Genomic DNA, 12,481 nt, shown 5'->3' on the forward strand with positions numbered 1-12,481 from the left:
GAGAGTTGTATTTAGAACTGAGCTCCGAGTGAGTCATTTTGCTTGCAAAGGCAGCAGCCAGGAAATGAGGCGGAAAGTAGACCCGAACGCAAACACCAACTAAAAGCTCAGAATAAATAAATAAATAAAAGCCCAGAAAGTTGGCTACTTTCTTTACCGATTACACCCATAATCATAACTACGGTATTTTTTAAAAAACTTTAAATTTAATTTTTTTATTATAAGATTTTTCTTTCACATATACAACTCAAATATGCACCTCAAATATGCACACGTCCTATTGTTAACTTGAGTTACCATTAAATTTTGTTTTCAAAGTGCTTTTTTGCATAATATTAACAAAATTGACCCGACTGGTGTTTTCTCTTCCCAGTTTTTATATCTTTCTTTCCATCATATTCAGGAAAAAAGACGAGCATGGAAGATTAAGCTCCAAACTAGATTATATTAGAATATCCCTACTTTGGAAAGTTTCTGATTCAGCTTCACTAGAAAAATAATACCTGAGGCACCACCTTATTTTACCACTTTCCTTTCAACTCGTTTATTTGGCAATTTCATGTCACGTAAGATTTGAGATATTTACTTAAAATTGGCTGAAAATTTGTCAAATTATGATGAAACGAAAAAAAAAAAAAAAAAAGCAATAAACAAGGTCATGCCTCAAGTATTATTACTAATAAGAGATCATCAGTTTCTGGCATCAATGACTAATTTAATGAAATGAGTCGGACGGATTAACCACGGCGGAACTTTTTTTTTTTTTCATACAATCCAAGATCAAATCCGCGCCATCCGAAACCCAGCAAACCACATCACTTTTCACGACTCAAAAGTGCTTTCCAAATTCGCAACATTAACACTTTTTTTTTTTTTTTTTTGATAAGTACCATTAACATTTTTCTTCCTCGAGTTAAAAAGGAAAGAAAGAGAGCAATGGGGCAAAAGAAAGGCAAGTGATTTTAGTACACTGATAAAGCTAGAATGGATACTAGTTAACAGGTTTTAATATTTGACACACATAAAATCCCATTAATTAAACAGCATCCCTGAAATGTAAATCGACAAAAGAGGAGTACAAAGCAACAAGGAAGCCATGCAGAGGTGGTAGAAGAAGAAGCTTTTGGGGGGCATTCCCCTGTATGTTCTAAACAGGATTGTCACAGCATTACAGACTATATATTGCATATTGCAAATGCAAGATGATCCATGATATTGTGTAAGATCTTCTTGAAAGCTAAAAGTAGGTACCTTCTGGAGGCTGAACCAACTTCCGGTTATGCGGGGCAGCCATCTCCTTCTTCAGCTGTGTCAGTATGTCTTCCATGGTGTACTCGCGCTGCCAATTCGCAAGAAGTCCGAACTTCTTGGGCTCCACCTATTACGATTGAAATGAAACTCAAAATTTAGCACCCAATTGAACAGCCCTTTCGCATGAAACACAAAATGTAATGGTGCGGTGGTACTCGCAATTTCAACAGAATGAAAATTAGAAACAAACAATGCTGAGAAATGGATCAGAAGTCGCGTCAAGAAAAAGGTAATTCAAGAGACAACTACCTAAATGGCACAACGGAATTACAAAACATACCATCCCAGATTCATGGTTGACACAGGTCATGTTGATACGTGAATGAAAACGAACACTTGGTGGCTTCTCAGGGTAGTCCTTATCACAGAACAGCTTCAGCTGATAAATTCGACCTTCATGCACAGTCTAGAGAAGAAATATAAGGTAACAATTGCACCTGTAAGCAACTTTAGTACTAGTAAAACCATACAGAATCTGAGTAACCATTTTCAAAGAGATGAAGATAACACAAGTCAACCATTTACGTAAAACGACAATTTTAAAGCATGATTGCATAACCATTTTAAAAAAGTAAAACTGAATGTATTACATTGTGAGGACCAATTATGGTGCCAGTCCATGAGCGCATGTAAATGTCATCTCCGTCATCCATTCCATAGCTGACAGTGCCATCTCCAATGCCTTTTTCTCCCCGTTCCAGTTCCTCCAGCAGTCTAAAGTTCCGAGGGACTGCATCACTTAAACCATTTTAGATAATGAGTTAAACTGGAAAGAAATAGGCCAAGGTGAATAACTTAATTATTAGCCTCAAGATTACCCAGTTGAACTGGTTTAGTCTAACATCCCAAGAATTACAATCAACAAAGTCTTCTCATAATAGGCAGATACGTTCAGATTAGGGTCAGTAATATGGGTCACGACACGAACAATACGACTCGAAAATGACATGTATTTCACGGATTAGGGTTGAGAAAAAAGAAATTTGAGTCAGAATTAGATCGACCTGAAATTGACAAGAAAAACAAAGGTCAATTCGGGTTGGACCCGCCTAACCCAAACACGACATGAAATTCGTAAAAAACTATATATATATATATACATATTTTTCATTACATATTTTAGATTTTATTATGAACTTGTGATATCAAGATAGTTATACTCAAAATCTTATACTATTATTTGCTTAATTTTGATGGATGTTATTGTATTTTAGTGTGTTATGAATTTTAAGTTATTTCTAATATGTAAAAAACTAAAGAAAACTATATAATTTTCGTGTCACGAGTCATTTTCGTGTTGTGTTGTGTCAACCTGTAAAGTGATCGTGTCGTGTTTGTGTTGCGGTTTTTAAAAAATTTCATGTCACGGGTCGTGTTTGGGTTGGTTGCAAATTTAGAAAGAAACGATCAAAATACGACACAAACATGACACGTGACACGAATAGCCACCCCTAGTTCAGATGCAACCAAATAAAAAATATATTGTATTTTTACACGACTCAACTACCTCCCTCATAAATGATGCCAATGGAATCAACATAATCGATCCACCTCTTTCCCCTGTTTCCCAGACCAACAAGCTTCAGATTGTTTTTTAAGAAGCACCAAGTTCAAGAACCACAAAGTTTTAACATAATTGAAAATTCCTAATTCTACTTGTGGTTCAAAATCCACATAATCGAATCCTCTACCCCAACTCCCAAATTCAGGCACAAATAGAAACCAGATCAAATGATGATGTCTGGTGATGTAATGTCAAGAATGTATAAATACATGATAAACACAACCAATTGATAACTCTAACCCGAATTTGTTTTGGTATTTGAAATACCCTTTTCTCACAAGCTCCAAAGAACTACATGAGGATACACAGTACACATTAGTTAAACACTGTAATGCAAGAAAAAAATAAATAAGACTTGCATCTTCTTTGCAAGTGTTACTGATTTAACCACTGGAAAAACAAGACAAAAAAATTACAGAACTTAAAGAGATTAACCAACATTACAATCCTTCAAGCATGCCCGGCATATCCTAGTTTCCAACCTGTGTGATAGAACATGGAAATTACAAAAATTGTGAAAATTAACCAACAAATAGATTAACACCTAGACACAGGGACACCCATCCGGGCATCGTATTTAAAGTCTTCATGGCATCAAATTCGAATCCAAAGACCTATGGTCAAATCCCAACTTTGCCAGTATTGGGGAGGAATTACGGGATTCACTGAAGATTCTCTCTCGTTCTGTAACCCGCCGATCAATTAAAAATAAAACCAAGTTTAGTACCCGCTACCCAATAACTAATCGCCCCCCTAAACTATCCTTAAACTTCCAAATTCCAAACAGTCAGGTTAAAACATACATTAAAATTTCAAAACAGCAACTCTTGCAAGTTGCAACTGCCAACACCATGCCAATCCACAACACATGATTCCAAATTCCAATAATACATGTAATGAATGAAACAACTTCGACAATACACATTCTAAAATGGCAACAAGAAAAATTAAGATAAAAAACATATATATAGAGCACAAGATCCACTAAAGCAAAAGGCAAGTCAAGCTATTTCGGTCAATGAAACTAATAGAAACAAGCATCTTTGCATCTATAAATGCTCTTATACATCTACCGGGAATAAAAATCAAATGAACTTTCAATTACAATATAAGAATCCGCTCAATTTCATGACAAAAGCTCGAACAAGACAACCATAAATTACAATTAAATTCAATTAAAACAAAACAAACCCAACAGCAGAAATGAAAAGATATATTTACATATGTAAACCCAGCAAAGAAATAAGCTATTCTTGAACAAAAAACCCACAAGTGAAAAAAGAAACAACATCGTTAAAGAATTCGACAAAAAGAAACATGCAAGAAAATAATTAATCAAAACCCATTAGCAGATTCGGCAAAAGTTGAACAAAAAACACGAGATCGAAGGAAAAGAAGGAAAGAATTCGTGATGGGTCGAGGAGACTCACCCACGACACTCGATCCTCCTGAGCCAAGCGTCATGGATGATGATGATGGTGATGATGGGATTTGGGGGGTTTCCTCAGGTGGGTTTAAGGAGATCCGATCGAAGTGAGAGATTTCTCGGGGTTAGAGAGAGAGAGAGAGAGAGAGAGAGAGAGAGAGAGAGAGAGTCAGAAGGGGAGGTTTGAGAATCTCGGGAAAGGAAGGCGACGAAGGCGATTGTAGGAATAAAGAGGAAAACTTTGAGGCAAAGAGGGATAGATAGATAGGTTAAAAGAATGGTGATACTGATCGATGGGCCATTATTATTATTATTTTTTTTTCTGAGTATTGTTAATTTGTTAGGCATATTAAGAATATAAAATAATGATATCTTATTATTGTTATTATTCATTTTTTATGGCATTATTATTATTCATTTGTGGTACGAATTTTAACTATTTCCATTTTTTCTCTCTTTAAAAATTCACTTCAATGCTTTAAATATTACATTAGTCTCACCATTCCTTAAAATTTCCATTAGTAATAAAAATTTTCAATGAGAAAATTTAAGATTTATCATCTTGCAATAGAAGAATTTTTAGGATTCCAACGACAAAGCTCCATGTACAACACCAACCTACAGTGTAAATACTTCTGGTGGAATTGGTGTTAAATCTATGTTTACCCACTTTGTTTAGGTATATTTTGTATGTTTTTAACGTAAACTACCTAGATGGTTAAATAAAACTAATTCAAAATTTAAAAATAAAGTGAGAATTTTTGAAGAATGAGGGCAAAAATAAGAATGGATATAAATAGAAATAATTCTTCTTTTTGCTATCAGTCTATCATCCAGTGTTGGTTTTTTGGGCACTCCATTTGATTTTTTTTTTAGTCAATTGCTCAAATATGTTTTTCTTCTGATTAAATAAAAGAATAAAACTTCTTTCTTTTTTTCTTTGACTTTTTTACATGGGACCCCCCAAAACTTTTTTGTGTTTAGGGAAGTGATCCTTGAACCAACATTTTTACAATCGACTCCCTAAATTTTAAAATTCATGTCATCGGTGGTTTTTTTTCATAACGTCCCCCAAATATTTAGTTAGACAATTTTTTACGCGTGACTTGTACTCTCAACGAATTGCTTGAAGCGACATCCTACAAATATGGTTTCGCGAGGGAGGCAATGACTCTGGAGACTTCATTTTTTAGCAAATATGGTTTCGCGAGGGAGGCAATGACTCTGGTGTCCAAAGGGGTGGCAGCTCTAGCTTCATGAAGGGTGGTGGGCTAATGAGGTGGAACGACCTAGCAGAGGGTTGGTGAATATATAGGTAGGGGTGACAGATTACGGCAAACTTGAGTTACAAAGGGGTCGGGCTGAGTGACAGCACCAAGGGACAACGCGAGGAGGCGATTTCCTCAAACAACTTCTCTCTTTTTCTCTCCCTCAATCTCTTGTTATCTCGTTTTTAGGCTTTTTTTTTTTTTTTTTTTAGTTTTTAAGTTTGTTTTCGATATTTTCTCTAAGAAGAGTCATGTGATTAACACATGTGCCATTCATCGAAAAACTGAACCTGTCATCGATTTGACAAGCTTTGCAATGAATTTTAAGTTCATGGAGTATTGTCAAATTTTTTTAGTACATCGATCAATCCATCAAATACGCAAAGTTCAAAAGAATCCCATACAAAAATGCATCTTTGTTGTAACTATACCACTTTCAGAAGTAACCCTAGCCTTCTTATTTTCTTCTATTATATTATTTCCTTTTCTTCATCCTTATCGTTTTTCACCATGTGCTTATAGTGAAGAAGCTCGCCCTTTAGACATATCCCCTTGGCTTGACTTCATTATATGATCCTCTTTCTTCTCCGCATGAGGGACTTCACGATTGGAGATTTTTTTCTCTGGATCTCCCATGCGTTAGGATCGGTAGTTTACTTAATTATTTGTATTTTTTTTTCTCTATTTGTCAATATTGGTGATTTGATTTTAGAATCTGAGTTTGCAAATTTAAATAATGTGTTTACAACTCGCTTATTAGTTTTTTTTTTTTTTTAATAAAGAGTTTGAAACAAAAAAATAGTAAACTGCAAAATGACTTTATTTAATACACAACCAAAAAAAAAAAATGAAGATTATGAGTTCATTAGGTTGATAAATTTATCTGTGAACCCATTTACTTGTAGCGAAGGTTTGAAATATTGGTACCTGCCGGTATTTCAGCAAAAATTTCTTTATTTAGAGTACTAATAAGGATATAGGAGTGTAGTGTGTATATATATATATATATATATTTACAGAATATCTTGAAATTTCTTTGAAAATTTCTGTAAATATTAATATTTTCACAGAAATATCCATTTCTGTGAAAAGTGTATTGTTCTCCACTTTAAATATCGTAAAAGGTTTACTAAAATTTTGTAAAAATATTGGTATTATTTCCCTGAAATTTTTGATAATTTTAAAAATTTTAAATTAATCTAATATTGTTAAATTACTTTTTAGTATGTAAAATTTAGGCCGTTCTTTTCACAACTTAAATTCTATCGCTACAATATTTTTTTTCATAAAAACTCAAAATTAATTTTTTACTATAGTATTTTTTTCTCATATATACAACTTAAATTCTCAATTTAAGTTGTGAAAAGAACAACCTTAATTAGATTATTAAAATGATAATCTAACGGTTAAAACCATTTAAAAAAATTAACAGTTAAAACAGTACTATGAGGACAGGTCCCACCTTAGATTCGTTGATGAGGTTTTTTGACCCACAGATCAAAGCGGATGAGGATGATTGGTGCAACACTATAGTTATCATGTAGCGCCGCAACACGCTGCTTGAAACAAAAAAAATGGGCCTGTTTGTTTATGTTTTCATTTTCATTTTTCACGTTTTTCGAGACTAAAAAATGAAAATGCAAACTGGAAATGTGTTTGGCATAAAAGTTTTTGAAAAACAAAAACAAAAATGTTTTTGTCTTTTCTGAAAAACTGAAAACGAAAAAAACCTGTTTCCATTTTCACATTTTCGTTTTCTGAAAACGGATTTCTTTTTTTTTCTTCTCTCTCTTCTACACCCCGCCCCCCCAACTTTAACCTTGAAATCTGTTTTGATTTCTTGATATGAATCGGTGCTTTGGATTGCACTGTATTGTTTATTTATTTGTTCACTGATTTGATAAGCAATTGCACTGTGTTGTTGATTTGATCGCCGATTGGGACTTTAAAACTCTTATTTAATAATAATATTTATTTAATATATTATTATTTAATATATTTAATATTATTATTTAATCAATATATTATTAATTTAAATATTATTACATGTTTTTAAAAATTAAACCACCAAACGCAGTTTTAATTTTTTTTAAAACTGAAATTAATATCTGAATAAAATTACCAAACGTATTTCAGAAATAATTCTAAAATAAAAATAAAAATATTTTCATTTCTATTTTCATACAAAAAATAAAATTATTTTAGAACCAATTTTAAACGCACCTAATATTTCTCATTTTCGACTGTGGATGTATTGGTATATGTACAGCCTCTGTTACTGTCGTTTCCTAGTCTCCAAGCACACTAATTGATTGATCGAGAATTTGACGACCCAAAAGAAACAAAGAGCTGAGAAGAAGCAAAAGGCCAAAAGTAAAAACGACTGCTGAATTCTAACTGGTACTTATGGGCATTCCTTTTCCTTTCTGCACTGAAAATAATAAGTGAACTTGTACTGAAAATAATCGCAGAGACTGAAATTTCTGAGGTTAAATAGAGAGAGAGATGCAGAGAGTTGGTTAAAAAACGAATTGGGTTTTCTCGAAGATAGGTGCTGCTGGGATTTCTTATCGCCTTCGTGGTATGTCTTCTTCTTCTTCTCGCCTAGTTTTGCTCTGTTGTCGATAAATTTAATATCTCGAAACCATTCAAAAGCCTCTTCGAAAGAGTTTTCTCGAGGCAAACATGGCAGAGAGCACGATAAAATTGAAACTCTTGAAGATGCTTTGAAGATGTTTGGTGAAATGGTCCGAATGCGTCCTCTTCCTTGTGTTGTTTGTTTCACTCAGTTGTTGGGCCAAATTGCCCAAATGAACCATTATTCTGTTGTGATTTCTCGATACAAGCAAATGGGTCTTCGAGGAATCCCAACCAATGTTTGTACTCTCAACATTGTGATTAATTGTTTCTGTCATCTAAACTCCATGGGCTTCAGTTCATCTGTGTTGGAAAAACTCATTAAATCCGGTTATGAACCAGACACTGTGACCCTAAATAGTCTAATAAAAGGGTTCTTGCTTGAAGGAAAGGTAGATGAGGCAGTTGAATACTACCGCAAAATGACTAGTGGAGATTGTAACCCTAATATCATTACTTTGCAACACATTAGTGAATGGTTTTTGTAAATTAGGCAACACAAGTGCAGCTCTTCAGTTGCTAAGGAACATGCTTCAAGCCTAATATATTTCCTCAAATACAGTCATCGACAGCCTTTGCAAGGGTGGGCAAGTTGTTGATGCCCTCAACCTCTTCTCAGAAATGGCCCGTAAAGGTGTCGTTCCAGATGTCGTTACTTACAATTTCTTAATACATGGAGTATGCATGTTAAGTCAATTGAAAGAGGCTATAAGGTTATATTATGAAAAGGTTGCTCGGAAAATGACTCGAATGTTCGGACTTTCAATGTATTGGTGGATATGCTTTGCAAAGAGGGCATGGCTACTGATGCACACCATATGTTGGATATTTTGGTAAGAGGCATTAAACCTAATGTGGTAACATATAATACACTTGTGGACGGTTACTGCTTGAGAGGAGAAATGGATGAGGCAAGGAAAGTATTTGATATGATAATTGTGAAGGGTTGTGAAGCTGATCTACATAGTCATAACATTTTGATCAATGGATATTGCAAGAATAAGAGGATGAGCGAGGCACTTGGATTGTTGAAGAAATGAAATCTAAGGGATTAATTCCAAATGTTGTCAGTTACAGTTCTCTTATTGATGGTCTGTGTAGAGTTGGGCGAGTTCAGGATGCCCAGGAGCTAATTTCCAAGATGCAAGATTGTGGTATGCTTCCAAATATTCAAACGTATGGTATTTTACTCAATGGCTTATGCAAAAATGGACGACTTGAAGACGCAATCTCATTATTTCGAAATATGGAAGAGAAGAAGTTACCGTTCAATATTGTGATCTACACTATCCTCATTAGAGGGGTGTGTAAAGCTGGAAATTTAGTAGCTGCAAAGGATTTCTTTTCGCAATTATCATCCAAAGGCTACAACCTGATATGTGGACATATAATATTATGATTGATGGACTTCTTGGAGAACGCCTCATTGATGAAGCCTCAAACTTGCATGGAAAAATGCTGGAGAATGGAAAGCATTCGAACATTTGCACTTATAATTTGATGATCCGATGATTTATTGCCAATCATGAGATATCAAAAGCGCTGCAACTTACTACTGCAATGTTGGATAAGGGATTCTCTGCGTGTCCACTGTAAAGTTGTTTGTTGATTTGGTCGCTAATGGTGTTTTAGATTCTTCTTTGCAACCGCTGCTACAAAAGCATAAAGAAACAGAAACTGGGGAAACTTTATCAGAAATCCCGCGCAACTCCGGCAAAGAGATGGACTAGTTCTGATGATGGTTTCAGGGCAATAATGGTACAAAATGGGGCCTATTGTACACGAATTAAAAAATTATTTGAGTGGCAGGATTGTTGTAGAAACAGCTATTTTAATTTAGTCAGTCTTGCTCAAATCTTTTGAGGTATATTTGTTTCTTTTGAAAGTCTATTTTTTATTGTATGAAATGACAGAAAGGATAAAAGCTAATGTATTTAAATTTCCTAGTACCTTTCACGGTAATTTCATGTTTCACATTTTAACTTTCCTATCAATTTATGTACTGAACTGCATATGAACTTAAACTTATACTTGAAAGATATTCCTCATATTTTAATTATTCATTTATTACCAATTGTGAAATATTGAACGCATTTAAGGATCATTGACTAATATAGTGATTTCTATAGCATTGTAAGATATTTGATGACGTTAATAAAATGGGAATGGCAAAGTATTTGCGGACATGGACATGTAGCGATCAATCAGCCGTTGTTTGGACCTTCTCTGTTTATCAAGGCTTCTGCTACCATCCTGACGTACTATACATTGGTAAAAGTTAATGTTGGGACAGTAAGTTGATTGTCACTTATCAAAGTGTGACTGTTTTTTGTCTATCTTTGTGCTTGGTAAATTTCCAAAGACAAAATGTAAAAAAGGTTGTTGCTCTATAGATATATGTAAGCTTATTTAAATGGAGGAAATCCTTGTGTTTGGTTGTCTGTCTGTTATCGAGGTTCTCATGAAAGTGTTGTTTGTCTAAATTTTTTGGGTCCATGGTCGTCAATTTGTTGTTTTAGTCTCTCTTTGTAGTCTATGGGGACGTGGTGCTGAAACTTTGGACGGACTGTCCGTGACCGTCGAAAAGTTTGAATTTTTGTCCGAGTCCCGAACCCGAACTGCCCAAAAATTCGGACTGCCCGACCCGACCCGAAAATTGCCCATGGACGGGCTTCGGGCAGGAGGTGCCTGCCCGTGCCCGGTCGGGCAGCCCGATGCCCGACCGGCTGCCCGAATTTTATTTTTTTTTATATTATATTTTTATGTTGTATAAGTATTTGTATAATTACAACGTGTATATTACAATTTGAAATTTGAAATGAACACACGAATTATATAAAAAAAATTACATCTTCATTGATTTTTAAATTTGTAATTCATAATTGCCTCGTTAAAAACCTTACCAAAAAAAACCCAATTGGGATAAAAACTTGGTAAGGAAAAGAGAGTGCAATCATTGTGGGACGAATTACAAATTTGACGAACTTACAAAGTTTATACAAGATTACAATAAACACTATACAAATTAGAAATTACAAAGTAAATAAATATTTACAAATTAGAATAATAAAATTTAAGTTGAAGCAAAAGGATCGTCTTGAAAATTAAAAGTTAATCTATTAAATTCGTCGATCCATTCTTAGTTTGCCGGTGAGATTGTATCGTGTAAGCGTTGGTCGGAACGGTCCCAATCCTTGATGCACACCAAAGCTTCAATAATATCCTGCTGCAATGCGTTTCTTCGTTCTTCAAGTATTTGGCCGGTTGTACTAAATGCTTGTTCAGCTGCAACAGTGGAGACCGGGATAAAAAAAATATCCATTGCCAGTCGTGTTAGGATCCGTCAAGTTAATGCTCATGCCCTCCACCACTCAACCAAATCAAACATTTCACTACTGTCTATAACTAAGCCCTCACTCAGGTACGCCATTAACTCGTTGAATCCACCGCCACCTCTTAATGAAGATCCACTCCCAGATTCTTCTTGACCTTGACTTGTCGTTGTCATCTTCTTCTTCTTCTTAGACAACCCAAAAACATTCAAGAATGAATGCGGATTGTCGTCTCGTTGTTGCGGTTGTTCAACACGAGGTGTGTTTCTAAACCTACTTTCGGAAGAGATATATAGAGAATATATTTTTTCCTTTATAATAGGAAATTGGTCAGTAGTGTCGATAGCTAAAAATTCACCTAAGTTATCTAATCCACTTTCTAAACCTTCTAATTTTAATCTAGGGTAAAAAATAACGCTGAAACCATACAACATGGGTAATTTAGACCAATATTTTTTAAACTTCTTTTCCATAGAGGCGATAGGAACTCCTAAAACCTCGTGTGTCTTAAAATCACTAAATAAAATAGACATTCTTAAAAGTTCTCCTAACGCTAATGGTGAAGTTAGGTAATAAGTTCCACTAAGATTTAAGGTAACTTTGTGAAATCTACCTAAAAAGTTATACAAAAATTCGACAATTTGCCAATCAGTTTCATCTATAAATCCTATTCCTAATTTTGCACTAACATAATTTGTTATAGCATCTTTATAGGGGATGCATTGTTCAAGCATTATGTAAGTGGAGTTCCATCTTATGGGCATATCTAAGGCTAATGCTCTAGGATTTTGATTACATGCTTGTAGAAATCTAAACCAATCTTATATTCTTTGATTACTACATTGAATCCAAGCAATGTTATCTCTAATTCTTTTAATATGACCTGACATTGATTTTAAACCGAACTTTACTATTAAATTAATTATATGACATGCACAACGTT

General features: G+C 34.4%; 1 protein-coding gene and 1 pseudogene across 2 annotated transcripts; one reads left to right on the top strand and one right to left on the bottom strand.

The window, feature by feature from the left end:
* Window positions 1-937: 937 nt before the first annotated feature.
* Window positions 938-4,587, bottom strand: LOC21401811 (ubiquitin-conjugating enzyme E2 variant 1D). 2 transcript variants are annotated; one of them, XM_024171048.1, is made up of 4 exons: window positions 4,306-4,587; window positions 1,902-2,041; window positions 1,592-1,717; window positions 938-1,378 (listed from the first exon to the last, which is right to left on the bottom strand). In XM_024171048.1, exons 1-4 carry the CDS (start codon window positions 4,337-4,339, stop codon window positions 1,238-1,240), a joined length of 441 nt encoding a protein of 146 aa, XP_024026816.1. In that variant the 5' UTR covers window positions 4,340-4,587; the 3' UTR covers window positions 938-1,237. The 2 variants fall into 2 exon arrangements, with proteins under 2 accessions (XP_024026816.1, XP_024026817.1); XM_024171049.1 differs by lacking the exon at window positions 4,306-4,587 and adding an exon at window positions 3,116-3,166.
* LOC112093160 lies at window positions 4,338-9,605 on the top strand (annotated as a pseudogene).
* Window positions 9,606-12,481: the final 2,876 nt, after the last annotated feature.

Source organism: Morus notabilis, unplaced genomic scaffold (assembly GCF_000414095.1).
Source record: "Morus notabilis unplaced genomic scaffold, ASM41409v2 Scaffold406, whole genome shotgun sequence".
In the NCBI taxonomy this organism is placed as follows: Eukaryota; Viridiplantae; Streptophyta; class Magnoliopsida; order Rosales; family Moraceae; genus Morus; species Morus notabilis.